Source organism: Aquarana catesbeiana, linkage group LG05, assembly GCF_042186555.1.
Source record: "Aquarana catesbeiana isolate 2022-GZ linkage group LG05, ASM4218655v1, whole genome shotgun sequence".
Taxonomy (NCBI): domain Eukaryota; kingdom Metazoa; phylum Chordata; class Amphibia; order Anura; family Ranidae; genus Aquarana; species Aquarana catesbeiana.
The window spans coordinates 531,577,597-531,596,191 of NC_133328.1; the positions used below are offsets into that span (position 1 = coordinate 531,577,597).

At 44.7% G+C, this 18,595-nt stretch overlaps 1 protein-coding gene across 8 annotated transcripts in view; it reads left to right on the top strand.

Annotated features, from left to right (window-relative positions):
* Positions 1-217: 217 nt before the first annotated feature.
* Positions 218-18,595, top strand: part of CSPP1 (centrosome and spindle pole associated protein 1) — a 129,747-nt gene continuing 111,369 nt past the window's right edge. For all 8 annotated transcript variants that reach the window (XM_073631765.1, XM_073631766.1, XM_073631771.1 and 5 more), the window contains exons 1-2: positions 218-366; positions 16,568-16,679. In XM_073631765.1, the coding sequence (XP_073487866.1) occupies positions 16,581-16,679 (99 nt within the window). In that variant the 5' untranslated portion in view covers positions 218-366; positions 16,568-16,580. The remainder of the gene's footprint in view (positions 367-16,567; positions 16,680-18,595) is intronic.

The window sequence follows — 18,595 nt, forward strand, 5'->3', positions numbered from 1 at the left end:
AATGCAAAACTCCAGTGGGTGTAACAAGATGTCCGCTTGCCCCCTTCTCAGAGTATCCTTACTGTGGAGGAGTGCGGGGTGTAGCAGGATGGCGGCGATGAAAAGTCACTTCCGTTACATATTCTGACGGGTCGCCTAATCTGATGAAACACCGGAGGATGGATGAGAAGTCAAGTAAAGGGCTCTCTGATCATCACTTAGAGTTGTCTACAGAGGGATAAAGGGTTGCATGGTCTCCTCCTATAGCTAGGGGGCACTGTGACTCTCTTTTGGGCAGAGAATCAGCTGGAAGCTGGGGGCGGCGCTTGTTACCACAGAGACGCACAGCTAACGGCTATACATAAACGGCGGACGGCGGAGAGTGAGGTATGAGGGTGACTATTGTAGAATATATGGAGGGGTGGATATGTTATACGGGGCGCCGTACAGAGAGGCGGGCTGTGTGTACCGGGCAGTCTATGGACTCCTCTGGGTGTTCATAGTCTGTGGACCATACGGCGGCCGTATATCAGGCTCATACTCCTCTATGACCCATTGCACTGGGCGCTGTGTCTCATATCTGGCTTATTGAAAGTAGAATTAAAGGCAAAGCCCTTCATTTTCCATGTGTGATAGAATACAGGAGGGTTGTGACCCCTGTCTGGTTTTTTGCCATCTGTGTCCCCTGGTTGTTGTGTTCCTTCACCCCATGCTGCCTGCTAACCGTACCATTCACCGGGCCACCTTCTTCCATGGCTCCGTGGTCCGGTTCTGACGCTCACGTGCCCATTGTAGGACACAGGCCAGCGTGGGCACCCTGACTGGTCTCTGACAACACAGCCCCATACACAACAAACTGTGATCCTCCACGTGTTCTGACACCTTTCTATCAGAACCGGCTCTACTGCAGCCTGGCATTGCCCCCGCAGTCCGCTCTCTACTGCAGCCTGGCATTGCCCCTGCAGTCTGCTCTCTACTGCAGCCTGGCATTGCCCCCGCAGTCCGCTCTCTACTGCAGCCTGGCATTGCCCCCGCAGTCTGCTCTCTACTGCAGCCTGGCATTGCCCCTGCAGTCTGCTCTCTACTGCAGCCTGGCATTGCCCCCGCAGTCCGCTCTCTACTGCAGCCTGGCATTGCCCCCGCAGTCCGCGCTCTACTGCAGCCTGGCATTGCCCCCGCAGTCTGCTCTCTACTGCAGCCTGGCATTGCCCCCGCAGTCCGCTCTCTACTGCAGCCTGGCATTGCCCCCGCAGTCCGCTCTCTACTGCAGCCTGGCATTGCCCCCGCAGTCTGCTCTCTACTGCAGCCTGGCATTGCCCCTGCAGTCTGCTCTCTACTGCAGCCTGGCATTGCCCCCGCAGTCCGCTCTCTACTGCAGCCTGGCATTGCCCCCGCAGTCCGCGCTCTACTGCAGCCTGGCATTGCCCCCGCAGTCTGCTCTCTACTGCAGCCTGGCATTGCCCCCGCAGTCTGCTCATGCTTCTAAGAAGAAAGGAAAAAAAATGAAAATTTTTTGTTTTTTAGCCAGCAACAAAATATGCATTTTATTATTTTATTTCTTAAAGGTGAACTTATCCTTTAACCACTTGCCAACCGAATGACGGCTACAGCATGTTCTGGGAGGCCGTCATGTGATGGGGCCCCTCGTGATCGCCCCCCGCCGCGGTGTGAGGGCGGTGCACTCTTTGATCTCAATGTCCGGAGGACACAGCTGATCACATATTATAGTAAAGAGACAATCAGTGGCTCTTTATCACGTGATCAGCTGTGTCCAATCACTTCTGGTTATGGATGTAAATAGAAGCTGGTTATCGACAGTCCTTTCCTCATGCTGATAGCTTCAGGAGAGGAGAGCAGATAACCGGCTTCTCAGAGGCCTGGTTCACACCTATGCATTTTTTTTTTTTTAGTGCGTTTTTCAGTTTTGCAGAAACGCACTAAAGTCCATTTAACATGGTTTCCTATGGGTCACGTTCACATCTGTGCATTTTATGGAAAGGGCCAGGGACTCTCTCTTTTTTTTTTTTTTTTTTTTCTGGTTTTTGGTTCCATAGACTTCAATGGATCAAAAATGTGTATTGCAAAATGCACCTGGAATATGAAAACTGCCATCTGCATAGGTGTGAACCAGGTCTCAAAAGGGCATGTATAATTGATTATCAGTGCAGTCCAAATAGTACCTATCAGTTCTTCCTCATCAGTGCTGGAGAAAAATGACCTGTTTGCAAAATTTTATAACAAACTAATAAAAGTGTTTTTTTTCTTTTTTCAAAATTTTCGGTCTTTGTTATTTTTTTTTTTTTTTTAGCAAAAAATAAAAAACCCAGTGGTGATTAAATACCACTAAAAGAAAGCTCTATTTGTGTGAAAAAAATGATAAAAGTATAGTTTGGGTACAGTGTTGCACAACCAGGCAATTGTCATTTAAAATGCGACATCACTGTTAGCTCAAAATTGGCCTGGGCAGGAAAGGGGCAAAAGTGCCCACTAGGCAAGTGGTTATAAGGGTTGCAAAGTCGTGGTTTTTCACCTTAATGCATTCTATGCATTAAGGTGAAAAACTTTCTGAGCTTCAGCTGCCCCCCAGACCCCCCCCTTTCTTACCTGAAACCGATCGTTCCAGCGACAAGCCCAGCTGTTCCAGCTGCTGTGTCGGGTCCTCATTGGATAGATAGCAGCGGGAGCCTTTGGCTCCCATTGCTGGCAATCAAATCCAGTGACATGGGAGCCAGGGGCAGGGCTGTGTCCTGCTGTCTGTGTCAATGGATGCAGCAGCAGGACTCATGAGCGCACCCGCATGGGTGCCCCCCAGAGAAAGTGGCTCTTTGTGGGGGCACCCAATGAAGAAGAGGAGCCAGGATGATCGGGGCCACTCTGTGCAAAACGTAAGCACAGAGCAGGTAAGTATGACATGTTTGTTATTTCAAAAATAAATAAAAAATCTTTACAATTACTTGAAGCGTACACCCATGTGAGGGCTCTGTATTGCTTGCAGGAGATGCACAGGGACGCTAATCTCTCCATTACCTCACTTCCTGTCCTATGGTGACAGTTGTACTGAGCAACATTGTCACCCTAAGATTGGGAGTTAAGGATGAGCTCAGGCGTGTATGCAAGTCCACCTGCCCGCCAGGAAACTAGTACTCTGCAGCGCTAATCACGGGCAGTGAGACATTTCCCGATCTGTGCAGCCGTGGATCAGGAAATGTCTCACTGCCTGTGATTAGTGCTGCGGAGTGTCAGATTCCTCATGGGAACGTGGACTTGTGAACACGCCTGAGCCTCATCCTTACTAGGAGTATGTTAGAACTACATAACCCCTCCTTCTTTTCCCTAAAAAACAAAAAAAAAAAAACAAAAAAAAAAAGGGAGTTGTTTTGTAGTCCACTGAGATAGCAGGAAACAATGCTGAAAGATAAGTCTATATATATATTTTTTTTTAACAAACGGATGTAAAAAAATGCTTTAATTGTATAAAAGTGAGAAAACAAAAGAAGATTATTGTTAGAATGTACAGACACAGACTACAGTCCAGTCTGTAGTTGCTAATATTATCCACGTTTCCTGCCCTGTTGTAACAATACAACTGGGTGGGTGTTCTCTTATCCTGGGTGAATGTCATATACCCGCCTCCCACTTGCACGTAAGGAGCGATCTACAGCACGCAGTGGTACAGTTTGCTACTACTGTCCATCAGACACAGCCAGTCTGAGTGGTCCGCACTGGGCCGCTGTGATTGGCCCAAATACCATGTGATCGATGTGACCAATCACGATTACTTGTACACAAGTAAATAATAGTCAAGAATGGCTTTCATTATTTACTATTGTGATGCTGTGATTGGTCACAGTGATCATATGGTTTACAGGGCCAATCATAACATTACAATAGTAAAGAAGAGTTATGAATAAAAAATATTCATGACATTCCAAATGATTGCTGTTCCTAGGGATGCACCAATATATTGGCCTCCAAATATTATCTGCTGAAAATAGGGTTATCGTAATTTTGCCAATATAAAAAAAAAAGTGCAGATAATGGCATGTTGGGCCCATTGTCTGTAGTGCAATATCACGTCCCATTGACTTCAATGCAAAGTCACGTCTCCTCACAGTGTCCCTAATCACCGCCACACCAGTCACAGGGGTAGATTTACTAAAACTGGTTCACTCAGAATCTGGTGCAGCTGTGCATGATAGCCAATCAGCTTCTAACTTCAGCTTTTTCAGTTAAGCTTTGACAATAAAACCTGGAAGCTGATTGGTTTCTATGAAGAGTTGCACCATATTTTGCACTCTCCAGTTTTAATAAATAACCCCCACAGTGTCATCATAAGGACTTGTTCATATGTGCGATGCTCCTTGAACAGCCCTCCATGTTCAGATCACTCTTCAGAGAGCATTTGACAGGCAGTGAGGAGTCATTGTTTTTCCTCCTCCCCACCTACTTTAACCCCTTGGAGCCCGCACAAGTCCCCAATTCACTTTATTGGGTCTCGAGTGCTGGGAGTACAGGAGGTATAATTCCTGCTACAGCTGCAAAGCATCGCGGCCGTGGCATGTGTACACCCGGCTGCTGCCTCTGCAGCTAAAATGGATAGTGGTTGATGGGTGGAAAACCCTGCACAACTGCAAGGTTTTGCCGCCTCCAACCTCTCATGTGAATGAGCCCTAATAGTGCAGTCAGTCACCATTCTCCAATCACCACACCAGCCACAGTGTCACCAAACTAGTGTAGTTCTAATTAGTGTTCATGATTGCCAGCACACTAGTGCAGCAAGCAGCAGTATTCCTGACGACCTCCATACCAGTCCCAGTGTCACCAGACCAGTGTAAGCCAGTAACAGTGTTCCTTATAACCACCACACCAGTGCAGTGTTGCCTCTGCCTGCCTCCTGTACTAATCCTGGCCTGTTTATTGACCACATTTCTGCCTGTTACTTGGACGGATCCTTTGCCTGTTTGCTGACCATGTTTCTGCCTGCAGCATGAACTGACCCATCTGCACATCCCACTGACTACATTCCTGTGAGAAACCAGTCCCAGCCATCCTCTGCAGATAACTGCACTCCTGGAACCACAGGAAATCTCTTGTTCTTCCTTTCTTTAGCCTCCTGGCCAGTGAACATGGCGTTCTTGGTGGCAGCCACGTACCAGTAGGCTTCGTGTGATGCATAAGATACAGTGTCCGGTACATATGAGTAACATCAGTTCAAACATTGAAAAAGCCTCACACATGTGGTAGGGCCAAACTCGGAAGGAGTAGCAGAATATGTTTTGGAGTGATATGCCTACGCTGTGTGTGAGACATAACTGTGTGTGTTCATGTCGATAATCACTTCCCATATCTCTGTACTGTATATTGTGTTCACTAAGATGCATGTCCAAGAGTCTTTTAAATGTATCAATACTTCCTGCTGACACCACTAATTGTGGAAGGGAGTTCCACATCCTTGCCGCCCTGACAGAGAAAAAACCCCTACGCAGCTTAACCACTTCAGCTCCGAAAGGTTTACCCCCTTCCCGACCAGGCCATTTTTTGCGATACGGCACTGCATTGCTTTAACTAACAAATGCACGGTCCTGCGAAACTGTACCCAAATAAAATTGATGTCCTTTTTTTCCCACAAATAGAGGTTTCTTTTTGTGGTATTTGATCACCTCTGCGGTTTTTATTTTTTGAGCTAGAAACAAAGAATGACCGACAATTTTGAAAAAAAAAACAATATTTTCTACTTTCTGCTATAAAATAAATCCAGTAAAAGAATGTAAAAAAATCTAATTTCTTCATCAATTTAGGCCAATATGTATTCTGCTACATATTTTTGCTAAATAAAATCCCAATAGGCGTATATTGATTGGTTTGTGCAAAAGTTATAGCGTCTACAAACTATAAGAAATTTTTATTTATTTATTTTTTACTAGTAATGGCGACGATCAACAACTTATAGCGGGACTGCGATATTGAGGCGTACAAATCGGCGATCAAAGGGTTAAATGTATTCCTAGGAAGTGTTTACTAACTGTGGGGGAGGTGCTTTTACTACTTAAAGAAATGGATCCTGTGTTTCTGCTTCACAGAAACACAGGATCCGTGTCTTCTGTATTCAAGGAATGACAGTCTGCCTTGTTTACATAGGCAGACTGTCATTCTGCGAGATTACAGAACGATCAGCGGGTCCTGGCGGACATCGGGTCTGCGGGACCCTCTGATTGGCTCCCACTGTGTAAAATCACTATGCATTAAACTCCTATACATTATTCATATAGGGGGTGGCGTGGATAGAGGGGGCGGAGCCTGGGCACCTCTAATGGACGGGCCGCCACTGCATAGGCAGGACTGACCAATTTTCAAATATATACAAACTATGGTATATATATATATTCCATAGTTTGTAGACGCTATATCTTTCACACAGACTAAATAATATACACTGATTTGAGTTAAACATTTTGGCCTTAATTTATGAAGAAAGATTATTTAACAATTGTATTTAAAGAAATGTGAAAAGAAAAATGTGTTTTGTTTCCAAAAATTTCTATATATTTTTTTTTCATTTATATAGCAAAACAATTTAAAACCCAATGGTGATTAAATACCACCTACCACCTAATACTACCTATCTGTCTCAAAATGATTAAAACTTTAATTTGGGTACAGAGTTGCATGACTGAGTAATTGTCATTCAAAGTGTGACAACTTATGACTAAATAAAAAAAAAAGTAAGAATTGAAGTGTTCAAGTGTCAACCGAATATAAGAAGAATCATTCAACTGCGATCCTAACAGTGATGCATGCAAATTTCCTGGTATCTAAGGGACTTGGTGACTCACGTGATATGGTAATCGTGTGCATATAGTTAAAGCGGGGTTCCACCCAAATTTTGAACAATATCTGTATGTATTCTCTTCCTTGCCTAGATGCTGACATGCCGTTTAAAAAAATTTAAATCGCCGTAATTACCTTTTATTTTTCTATTCTTCTTTGCACTTCCTGGTTCTCCTCCCGTGGGAGTAGGTGTGTTTCTAGCCTCTCCCAGACTCCTGGGAGCTAGTCTCAGGCTTCCCAGGATGCCACTGAGCATGTGCGGGAACGAGCAGTGAATGCTGGGAGCATAGCATTCACCACATCCAGGAAATAAATGCTTGTGGGCTTCAAATGCCCACAATGAAGATGGAAACCTCCTGCAGTGAATAATATAAGTTATTCTTTCCGACGAAATCTGACACAGGCGGACATATTACACACAATATGTGACTATGTAATGCTGAGAAGAAAAGTTTGTGAATGAACTCAAAAAAAAAAAAACGATAGATAGGTGGACCCCCGCTTTAAGCCTTGTACACACTGTCCACATGCTAACCGCTTTGTTTAGGCCCGGACATAGATACATAGATGGTTTGAATCTCAGCTGGTTCACCAGGGACCAGCTGAGATTTAAATCATATATGGGCAGGCTAAATGTACAAAGTTGATCGATCTATCAACTTGGGTACAACCATTCTTTTGGATTTTACATGTGATTATTGCCAGCGGCTATTATAGCTCTAGCAGTAATCACTGTGTTCTCCCGGTGGGGACAGCTGCCCCCGCCCCCCTCGCCAGGAGAACACAATGGAGCTGTTGATGGGGAATAGAGCAAATTTCTTTCCTGCAACTTTAGAACCTGCAGCTGTCTCAACTTTAGAGTGTGCAGAAGTTTTCGACTGTAGTGAGCCATGGCAAGGGGGTGGGGTAATGTGTGTTTTAGCATCATACTGTTTACTTTTTTATTTTTTCAACTTTAAAGCGGTATTAAACCCAAACCCAAAATGTAATATATTGCAGCTCAATCATTAGATGTGGTGGCTATATTAGTTTTCCTTTTTTCCCCTTTGTTTTCACTTGGTGATCTGGCCAGTAACACACCTCCTGTATTAGAGTGCCTCCACTGTGGATGAAGGAGCAAAGGGGTACCGGTGGACAGCAGCATTGTCAGTCTGGAGGGAGGGGTGTGTTAGATGGACTAGCAGATTTAGATACACTAACAAATTGAAGCCAAACTCCATCTAAGACTTTATAACTTTGGAGTAAAGGTTTTACATCAATAAGCAAAGCTGATCATTGTAAGCACCCCTGTCAATGGTAAATGGTTTGTTTCAACCCTCTAACCGTTACATCTGCTAGAGAGCTTTTTGTTGGATCATCAGATGAAAATAGAAGAAAGAAAGCCTAAAAAAAAAAACAAATGCACTCATCACATATAAGAGTTGGTAAGCTGCAGTATAATAAATGTTTGCTTTTGGAGTTTAGTACTGCTTTAATTTGAAGTGTACAGTTCATGTCCCCGCGTAGCAGAGTGTATGCAGTGCCATAAAATGCTGTCTGTTTTTTACTGCAGCTCACTGCGCCACACCTCTGGGTTGTATTGTACTGCAAACAGGGCACATAGAAAATTATTGTTCTCTATGTGTTCTAGCAGTGACTACCCTTTATCCAGTGCGGAAAAACATCACTCGAGGCGGCTTAACTTTGCCCTGCTGCACGTTGGCCACGGTGCAGTGTACCCATGATTTTGGTACAGGTTAGCTGCACTTTGTCATTGACTTCTATTATACCTCACGGTTTTGGTGCAGTTCTGAAATGCAGACCAAAAAAAAAAAACTTTACAATCCTATAAAAAGAACAAAAATGTTATACTTACCTGCTCTGTTGCAGTGGATTTGCACAGGACAGCCCAGATCCTCCTCTTCTCGGGTCCTTTTGTGATCCCGGCCCCTCACTCCTGTTCAGTGCCTCCACAGCAAGCAGATTGCTATGGGGCACCCGAGCTGAGTCACAGCTACCTGTGTCCATTCAGACACTAAGCCCTGGCCCCGCCCCCACTCTCCCCTGATTGGCTAGCTGACTTTGACAGCAGCGCAGCCAATGGCGCCGCTGCTTTGTTTCAGCCATTCAGGAGGAAGAATTTCAGACGGCTGAGACATTCGTGGACATTGCTGGAGAGAGGGTCCACAGGTAAGTGTGAGGGGGGCTGCTGCACACAGCAGGCTTTTTATCTCAATGCATAAATGCATTAAAATGAAAAACCTTCTGCCTTTACAACCACGTTACCTGCTCTTTCTCATAATGCAAGTCAGTAGGTGTTTGGCTGCATTAAATATAGCACTCCCTATGTGCCTGATACCTTATCTCGCATGTGTCAAACACAAAGCCTGAACTCTGTATGTAGCGCACCCCTGAGCTCTGCACTCTGTATGTAGCGCACCCCTGAGCTCTGCACTCTGTACGTAGCGCACCCCTGAGCTCTGCACTCTGTACGTAGCGCACCCCTGAGCTCTGCACTCTGTATGTAGCGCACCCCTGAGCTCTGCACTCTGTACGTAGCGCACCCCTGAGCTCTGCACTCTGTACGTAGCGCACCTCTGAGCTCTGCACTCTGTACGTAGCGCACCCCTGAGCTCTGCACTCTGTACGTAGCGCACTCCTGAGCTCTGCACTCTGTACGTAGAGCACCCCTGAGCTCTGCACTCTGTACGTAGAGCACCCCTGAGCTCTGCACTCTGTACGTAGCGCACCCCTGAGCTCTGCACTCTGTACGTAGCGCACCCCTGAGCTCTGCACTCTGTACGTAGCGCACCCCTGGGCTCTGCACTCTGTACGTAGCGCACCCCTGGGCTCTGCACTCTGTACGTAGCGCACCCCTGGGCTCTGCACTCTGTACGTAGCGCACCCCTGAGCTCTGCACTCTGTACGTAGCGCACCCCTGAGCTCTGCACTCTGTACGTAGCGCACCCCTGAGCTCTGCACTCTGTACGTAGCGCACCCCTGGGCTCTGCACTCTGTACGTAGCGCACCCCTGGGCTCTGCACTCTGTACGTAGCGCACCCCTGGGCTCTGCACTCTGTACGTAGCGCACCCCTGGGCTCTGCACTCTGTACGTAGCGCACCCCTGGGCTCTGCACTCTGTACGTAGCGCACCCCTGGAGTCTGCACTCTGTAGGTAGCGCACCCCTGAGCTCTGCACTCTGTACGTAGCGCACCCCTGAGCTCTGCACTCTGTACGTAGCGCACCCCTGAGCTCTGCACTCTGTACGTAGCGCACCCCTGAGCTCTGCACTCTGTACGTAGCGCACCCCTGAGCTCTGCACTCTGTACGTAGCGCACCCCTGAGCTCTGCACTCTGTACGTAGCGCACCCCTGGGCTCTGCACTCTGTACGTAGCTCACCCCTGGGCTCTGCACTCTGTACGTAGCTCACCCCTGGGCTCTGCACTCTGTACGTAGCTAACCCCTGAGCTCTGCACTCTGTACGTAGCGCACCCCTGAGCTCTGCACTCTGTACGTAGCGCACCCCTGAGCTCTGCACTCTGTACGTAGCGCACCCCTGAGCTCTGCACTCTGTACGTAGCGCACCCCTGGGCTCTGCACTCTACGTAGCGCACCCCTGGGCTCTGCACTCTACGTAGCGCACCCCTGGGCTCTGCACTCTGTACGTAGCGCACCCCTGAGCTCTGCACTCTGTACGTAGCGCACCCCTGAGCTCTGCACTCTGTACGTAGCGCACCCCTGAGCTCTGCACTCTGTACGTAGCGCACCCCTGAGCTCTGCACTCTGTACGTAGCGCACCCCTGAGCTCTGCACTCTGTACTGAGCGCACCCCTGAGCTCTGCACTCTGTACTGAGCGCACCCCTGAGCTCTGCACTCTGTACTGAGCGCACCCCTGAGCTCTGCACTCTGTACTGAGCGCACCCCTGAGCTCTGCACTCTGTACTGAGCGCACCCCTGAGCTCTGCACTCTGTACTGAGCGCAACCCTGAGCACTGCACTCTGTATGTAGCTTACCCCTGGGCTCTGCACTCTGTACGTAGAGCACCCCTGAGCTCTGCACATAATGCACTCCTGATATTTATTTTCCCTCTATTGCCCCAACTGCAATTTGGCCACACTCACTGTTCGATGCGGTTTGGTGAGGGATGTGGTTGAGTTCATGCACTTTTTCTCTGAGAAAAACAGCCTTGCATAAATGTATAGTACTACAAACACAGTCGGCCCTTTGAGGAAAAACATAATGTCAAAGTGGACAACAATGAAATTGAGTTTGACACCCCTGCTTTATTTCATTTTTTTTTTTGGTCTCTGTACTTGCACCCCATTCATACTTGTTCGACTTGTCATGCGACTTTGGACTCCATGTTTTCCAATAATAACCATTTATATATGTCCGACTTAAAGTCGCAGCGACTTCAGAGTAGTTCATTCACTACTTCAATGCAACTTGAGGGCCACCAAAGTAGCATGAAAGTCATACCTGAATGTTATACATGCAACAGTGGGTCCAACTTTGCAGAGGGACAACAAGTAACATCCAAGTCGCTCCCATCCAAACTTGTACTCCTAAGTGGCATGTCTTTGGAGTCATACAAGTGTGAATGGAGCCTTAGCGAGTTAGGCAGGCCAAACATGATTCTTTTTCTTTTTTTGTTCAACCAGTGGGTTTAACGAAAGAAAATAAATGTATTCCCCCCATCCACGTATTAGTGGTGGATGGAGGGATCCCTCCTGCAGAGCTATTGTATTCTGACAGGAGGGAGGCTTCCCCACCATCAGAATACAATCATCAGCACTACTGGCTATAGCTGGCAGCACTGATTGAGCAAAAAATGTCCAACAGGCTGGCTGTACAGAAGTTGATTGAGAGATCGACTTCTGTGCAAGCAACCTGCCCATAGATAGATGGAAATGTGGCAGGTCCCTGCTGAACTGGACGAGTTTTGATCTATCTATGGCCAGCGTTTGTGACACAGAGCTAGCATGCCAAATGTAAGTTCAGACTTTTCAAACTTCTCTGGTAACATGGTAAGTTTTTTTTTTTTTTTTACAGGTAGTAAAGCTTGGAGATGAATGACAGATCACAAATCTGCACAAACCTCCTATGTCACTACAGGACACAGAATTGATATAGGTGTTTAGTGGGAGGAACCACACAGTGCTATGGGGGACACACAATCTACATTTCTCGGATGTGTCGGATTCTGAACACATCTCATGGGAAGCTGGTTCATTTCAGTGGAGCTTGTTAAAGCATTACCATGCTTCATGCAAAAGGGTTGACCCTCATGTGATCATCTTCGAAATATATTAACAACCAGGTTAATGTGTGGCAGAACCCGGATCACAATTGCATGATTTTTAGAGGCAGTTCTCCATACAGTTTTCACACTGCTTTTCCATGAATGTTTGAATGATCTGTGCAGACCTGTTCTTATATGTGTGCTTTCCTGCAGTATAATAAATCTTCAGCTTTATTACAGGAGCAGGAAAAAGAAACCTTTTCATTTGTATGTGGTCATTTCACAGTGCCATATTGTGGTGCTTCATAGTAGCATAAACAGTTTTCAGCAGTAATGTTGGTGGCAAAGAAACCTATTATAACACACAAAACTGCATGTGGTTTGGGATTATTGTGCATTATTCAGAACAAGTTATTTACTAATGTTAGTCTTCACCAACATATTTGGTGAGTTGCCTCACATAAGCAGTTCATATAATGTATGGTGTTACATTGTCTGCTGTGGGAAGTTAGGAGAGAAGGGACAATCAGGGTGGCTTTCAAGATCTCTTGGCCCTTAACTGATCACACAAGGGCTCGGCTTGCTGTTTACTGCAGGCTTATCCTTTTGTTGTCATTCATTGCCTAGAAACCTCCAACAGTAAGCTGCATGCATGAATTTAACACATCCTAGCAACCTCTGCTCCATGATCAACTAGCAGGAATACAAAATGTTCAGTCTGCTGTTCTAAACTGGATTACCCTCAAAATTCTGAAACATTTGCTGTCATATATCCCCCTCTCCCACAAAGACAATCCTCACAGTATTAATAGTTATGTTCAATATTTCATTGTATTTAATAAGATTGAGCTGAGAGAACCAGGAGAGCTGGACAATACAGTCAGAGGGACTGGTAAGAATAGCAGCAGTGCTGCTGACAACGGAGCCAGGTGGCTCTACATTTGACTATTGATGTTTATGTGGCAGAACCCCTGCACAGGCAACTGATGTTTATGTGAATTTTCCATTTTGTTTAATAAAAGTTGGCTGCCATGTTGTAAAATACAGTTTGAACTGGTGAAACTCCTTTTGAAAAGCACCACATGAGCCTAACCACCCCAACACCACAATATGTATATATGTGTTTGTATTACATTAGATCATGACTGTTTTAATACTGTTTTAATGAAACATTGATACATACACAGATTATTATTTTTTTTTTCTGCATTTGTTTTTTTTGTTTTTTTCTGTATTTTTTTATTTTTTATTTTTTTAAACCTCCAGTCTTTTAAAAACGATAATGCCGTGTACACACGACCGGACTTTTTGTCAGCAAAGGTCCAACGGAACGAATCCGCCTGACAATTCGATCGTGTGTGGGCTTCATTGGACCTTTGCTGTCGAAAAATCAGACGGACTTTAGAAATAGAACATGTTTCAAACTTTGCAACGGACTCGAGTCCGGTCGAAAAATACGTCCGCCTGTATGCTAGTCCGACGGACTAAAAACGACGCTAGGGCAGCTATTGGCTACTGGCTATGAACTTCCTTATTCTAGTCCGGTCGTATGTCATCACGGTAGAATCAGTCGGACTTTCAGTCTGAACTCCGTCGAAAGTCCGCTTGTGTGTACACGGCATAACTTATTTTGTTGTTTCCTATATGCATTGAAGCTATACCATTTCTCACCAGTTTTCTATACCCCCTGCTCCTATGCTATGGATTTTTAATAGTCTTGATGTAATTTTTTGTAAGCTAGAATGAATGGAAACGTAAATACAGACAGTCTGGCTCCATGATAATGCATTTTATAGGGACACAGAAGGCACAGTGGTCATGCTTTGAGGCCACCCATAGACTTTAACATGCAGGCACGATCTGACCGACAACAGAGACCTGTCTGTAACTCTATGCTTGGCAAGTTTATGTCAGTGCTGAGGAGTCGGCATGCTGCTGGGATACTGCTTTAACCAGTATCCCAGATTTTGTATAACTGACTTTCAAACACACCCTTTATATTTAGATAGCTAAAACATCTTGCCTCAGGCCCATTATATGTATGATTAATCATTTGTTAAATCTGATATTGATGTCAACAGTGTCTGCAGGTACCCATAGACATGTGTGTCATCTAAAGAGAGAAAAAACAAAAGATTGGGACTTTATGTGAGGACATTGAATTGTATCCTCAATCCCCGATATTTGGGTAATTAAGAGCAAAGTTTTGGACTTTATATGAATCATACAGCCAGGGAGGTAGCACAGAGCAATGATGTCTGGTGGATATACCATAATTGTGGCCATTCGTATTGCATTATGACTTAATATAATACAGTAAAAATTAGGAAACTTTACTTCCATAACATAATAGCATGTTAACATAGAAGCATAATGGTATCACAATAGTAACATCATAAATTTGCCAGACTCATTGATACGTGTCTCCACAGTAAGGTGTATAATGTATTCAAATTGGTAGAATCCAAAAGACCATATACTAGATAATATATGATGGTAACATAAAAAGCATCAAACAGGTCAACGCGTTTCGTGGCTACATTGCCACTCTTCAGGAGCAGATGCGGTATAAATGTCTATAAAAGTATTAAAGGCAAGTATTAGGTAGGATAATAATTGAAAGAAAAATCATATAAAAGGTAAATCCCTCACTCATATTTACAAACCAGTCATGAGTCTATAAGAGATATGTAAATAGTGTAATGAAGCATAAGAATGTGTATATATAAAGGTGACTGTTACTTAGTGCAAAATATGCTAATATGTGAGAAATGGGTAAGTGGCAAAAATATTGGATAGAAAAAATCTTCACATCATCTAGGCTTTTTTTTACGTCCCCCCCCCATTCTATTGTCATATTTCAAACACTATCCATTTCCCTGATTGGTACACATTTTTTTTTCTTTTCATCATTCATCAATTTATTTTTTCTTACCAATATTTTTGAGTAAGTATATAAAAAAAAAAATGAAAAAATGGACATGGGCACCACTCCCTTAAAAAATACACATGCCTGACGAAGCATGACTCCAAAACGTTGCACTCTCCTTGTGTTGTGATCATGCAATAAATTACACGTTTGGACGCTATCTACGTCGTTCCATGGTGTGCTGGCAAATATCTTCATCATTACTCCCTTAAAATAGACACAGAACATCGCTCATAAATTGACTCTGAAATGTCACGTCTCAGTATGTACAGAGCAAAAAATCATAACAAGCAACAAGAACCTTGTAGTGCTGCTTCACACTCGAGGTGTCATGTATTTCCCCACTGGAACTCAGGAGAAGGGGGGCTGGTGTCAGGTTTGATCCATCCAGAAATGCCAGTGTAAAAGTGTAGGACAACTCTCGCCCAGCCGATGCATGTTATTGTATATGATGGCCTCATTCAATGCTGCTCTCTACTGGCCACTAGGGGTGTTAAAAATAATCGCCAAATCCTGATGCAGCCTTGAACAATTTTGCATTGATGCAGAGAATGGCTGCATCGCCATTGGACAAATGACATCATCCCGGCACACCCTGCCTCTCCTGGGAGAGCCCTGCCAGCATACTCTAAAGGTAAAAAATAAAATCACTGCCAGCCCCTTTATTTCATTTATCCAGTTTACACTGTGTAAGTGTTACTGTAAACCAAGCTATTTAGAGGCATGCATGGGGTCTCCTGGGAGTGCAGGGGGGCTGTGTAGTGTAGGGGGGGGGGCTGTGTAATGTGCAGGGGGGCTGAAAGGGCTGTGCCATTTAGTATTTGCTGTTTCCTAATAAATACTACTGTTGTCTGCTGTGTTCAGACTTTGCTACATGCAGGGAGTGTCCTTTTTTTATAGAATAAAAAATGGAGATCTTCTGACTGCTTGAATTTTTTTTGATAAAAACCAGGGGCAGTAATCTTGATGCATCGCGGAATCGAATCAAATCGAATCGTTGACAGGATAATTGGAATTGTAAAACCAGTGAGGATGAGCACCTTTGCTGGCCATGACCGCTGATGCATTTTATATATATATAATATATATATATATATATATATATTTTTTTTATCTGTTCATCAATATGTATGTATGTGTGTGTGTGTGTGTGTGTGTGTGTGTATGTATATATATATATATATATATATATATATATAAAATTTCCGTTGGCTGAGCTTGACCTACTTAATAGAATGTCGAAGGTTTAGAACTTCTATTGATTTTTTTTTTTTTTTTTTAACATGGCCCATGTTTCTGTTGAGTATAATAGCCCCACTTCCTGTTCCAGTGTCAGAGGTCACCATAATAGGAAGTGAGTGAAAATGTTCCCAATGAAGACCCCTACAACAAACGAATTCCCAAATATTTTGTCTGTTTTTTGACATGTTTGAAATGTGGCATGTAAGGGGACGAGAAGTGCTTAAAGCGGAAGTTCCACTTTTGTGTGGAACTCCGCTTTAAGTACAGACTAGTCAGTCAATAAGTTGATGAAGCAAGACATTAATTTAGTTTCTATTGCTGTCTTATTTTTGATGTCTGATCTCTATCCTGTTTACTTTATTAGAAATATCTCCACAATGGGGGAAGATTTAGAATCTTTTATTGAAGAGCAGAGGGCAAAGCTTGCTCAAGATAAAGCAACCCTGGAAAAGGATCCACCGTACATGGAAATTAAGGTAAAAAATATCTAATGTATTTGTTTTGTTTTAAGAACGTGATTCTGCAATAATTTATTTTATAGTTGATATTCAGTGAGATCAGGCTCAATATTTGACTGAACTCGATCCAGCTCCAACTCGATCCAGCAAAAAAGCACACCGCTAATGCTGCAAAAGCGGCCCTAAAACGGTGCAAAAGCACTGCAATAAACGTCTTACGTTTTATGGGCAGTTTTTGAGTGCCTCAGTGTGTAAGGGGTCTTAGGATTAATTTGGATGGGCATTCTTGTCAAATGCAGTTGTTTCAATTTAAACATACCGTATTTATCGGCGTATGACACACGCCGGCATATAACACGCACCCCAAGTTTAGGAGGGAATTTTAAGGAAAAAAACTTTAAGGAGTAAAGTTTAAGGAAGAAAAACTTACATTAAAATGCCCATCAATGCAGCCTTATCGTGTCCATCTGCAGCCTTGTCAGTGTCAGTGCAGCCTTGCTCCAGTGTCTATTGCAGCCTTGTCAGTGCAGCTTTGCCCCAGTGCAGAATTGTCAGTGCAGCCTTGTCAGTGCAGCTTTGCCCCAGTGCAGAATTGTCAGTGCAGCCTTGCCCCAGTGTCCATTGCAGCCTTGTCAGTGCAGCTTTGCTCCAGTGCAGAATTGTCAGTGCAGCCCTGCCCCAGTGTCCAGTGCAGCCTTGCCCCAGTGCAGCCTTGCCAGTGCAGCCTTGCCCCAGTGCAGCTTTGCCCCAGTGCAGCTTTGCCCCAGTGCAGCCTTGCCCCAGTGCAGCCTTGCCCCAGTGCAGCCTTGTGTGATCGCCGCGATCCCTGCTGACATACACAGCCGTGTGTAAATTCAAATATGGCGCTGAGACTGCAGGGACTCAGCGGGGCCGAGATACACATACCCGAGAGTCCTCGGCTTTTCTCGGCGCCGCTTACAGTCCCGCCCAGTCCCGCCCTATGATGGACATCACACAGGTCCAATGGCGGGACTGTAAGCGGCGCCGAGAAAAGCCGAGGACTCTCGGGTATGTGTATCTCGGCTCCGCCGAGTCCCTGCAGTCTCGGCGCCATATTTGAATTTACACACGGCTGTGTATGCCGGCGCCGATCGCGGCAATAGCCGCGATCGCTCCGGTCACACAAAATTTGGCAGGGATCGGCCTATAACACGCACCCACGATTTTCCCGTGATTTTCAGGGGAAAAAAAGAGCGTGTTATATGCTGATAAATACGGTAACTGAAAGTTTGCAGATGGAAAAGCAGTGCTTCACAAGAAAAGCAGCTTCTATGTACATGAGCCCTTTCATGCAATTTCTAACTATTCTGCTACTACTTTTTTTGCCTGTGTCCCCATTCTCTCTCTCTCCCTCTCCCTGATTGAAAGGGCAAAGTGTATACAGATTTGGACTCAAAATGTGAGCATAGAAGTGCTAGAACATATGTCAGTTGTTTTTTTATGCAATCTGTGTATCAGCTCTGTATGTGTGTGGGTGACCATTGTCATTGAACAGAAAGTGAGGGAAATCTTTCAAAGGGGACACCTAGTTTGGTAATAGCTGATCACCATGAGGATTTCCCCTTACTTTGGAAACATTTCCTTCGACTTCTTGCCATAAAATATAACTATAGGCAAAATGTTTTTTCTAGTTCTGGATAGAGTGGAGAGGGATTAGAACGCTTGTTTGTTTTTTTTTCTGCTGTCTGTGCCCCCTTTAGGCAGATTCAGCCACTCTATTTGTCCTGTTTACTATTATCATTGAAAGTGAAAGTAAAAGAAAATCTCAAATTTTGGGTTGTCTCCTGAAAAGTAATAGAGGGGAAATCTTCCAATGTAGACACTAGTTCTGATGGCCTGGGGGGCTCCACTGAATTCCCTATGTTCCTCGGATTTCCTCTCACTTCCTGTTTGGCTATGGGACAGGAAGTGAA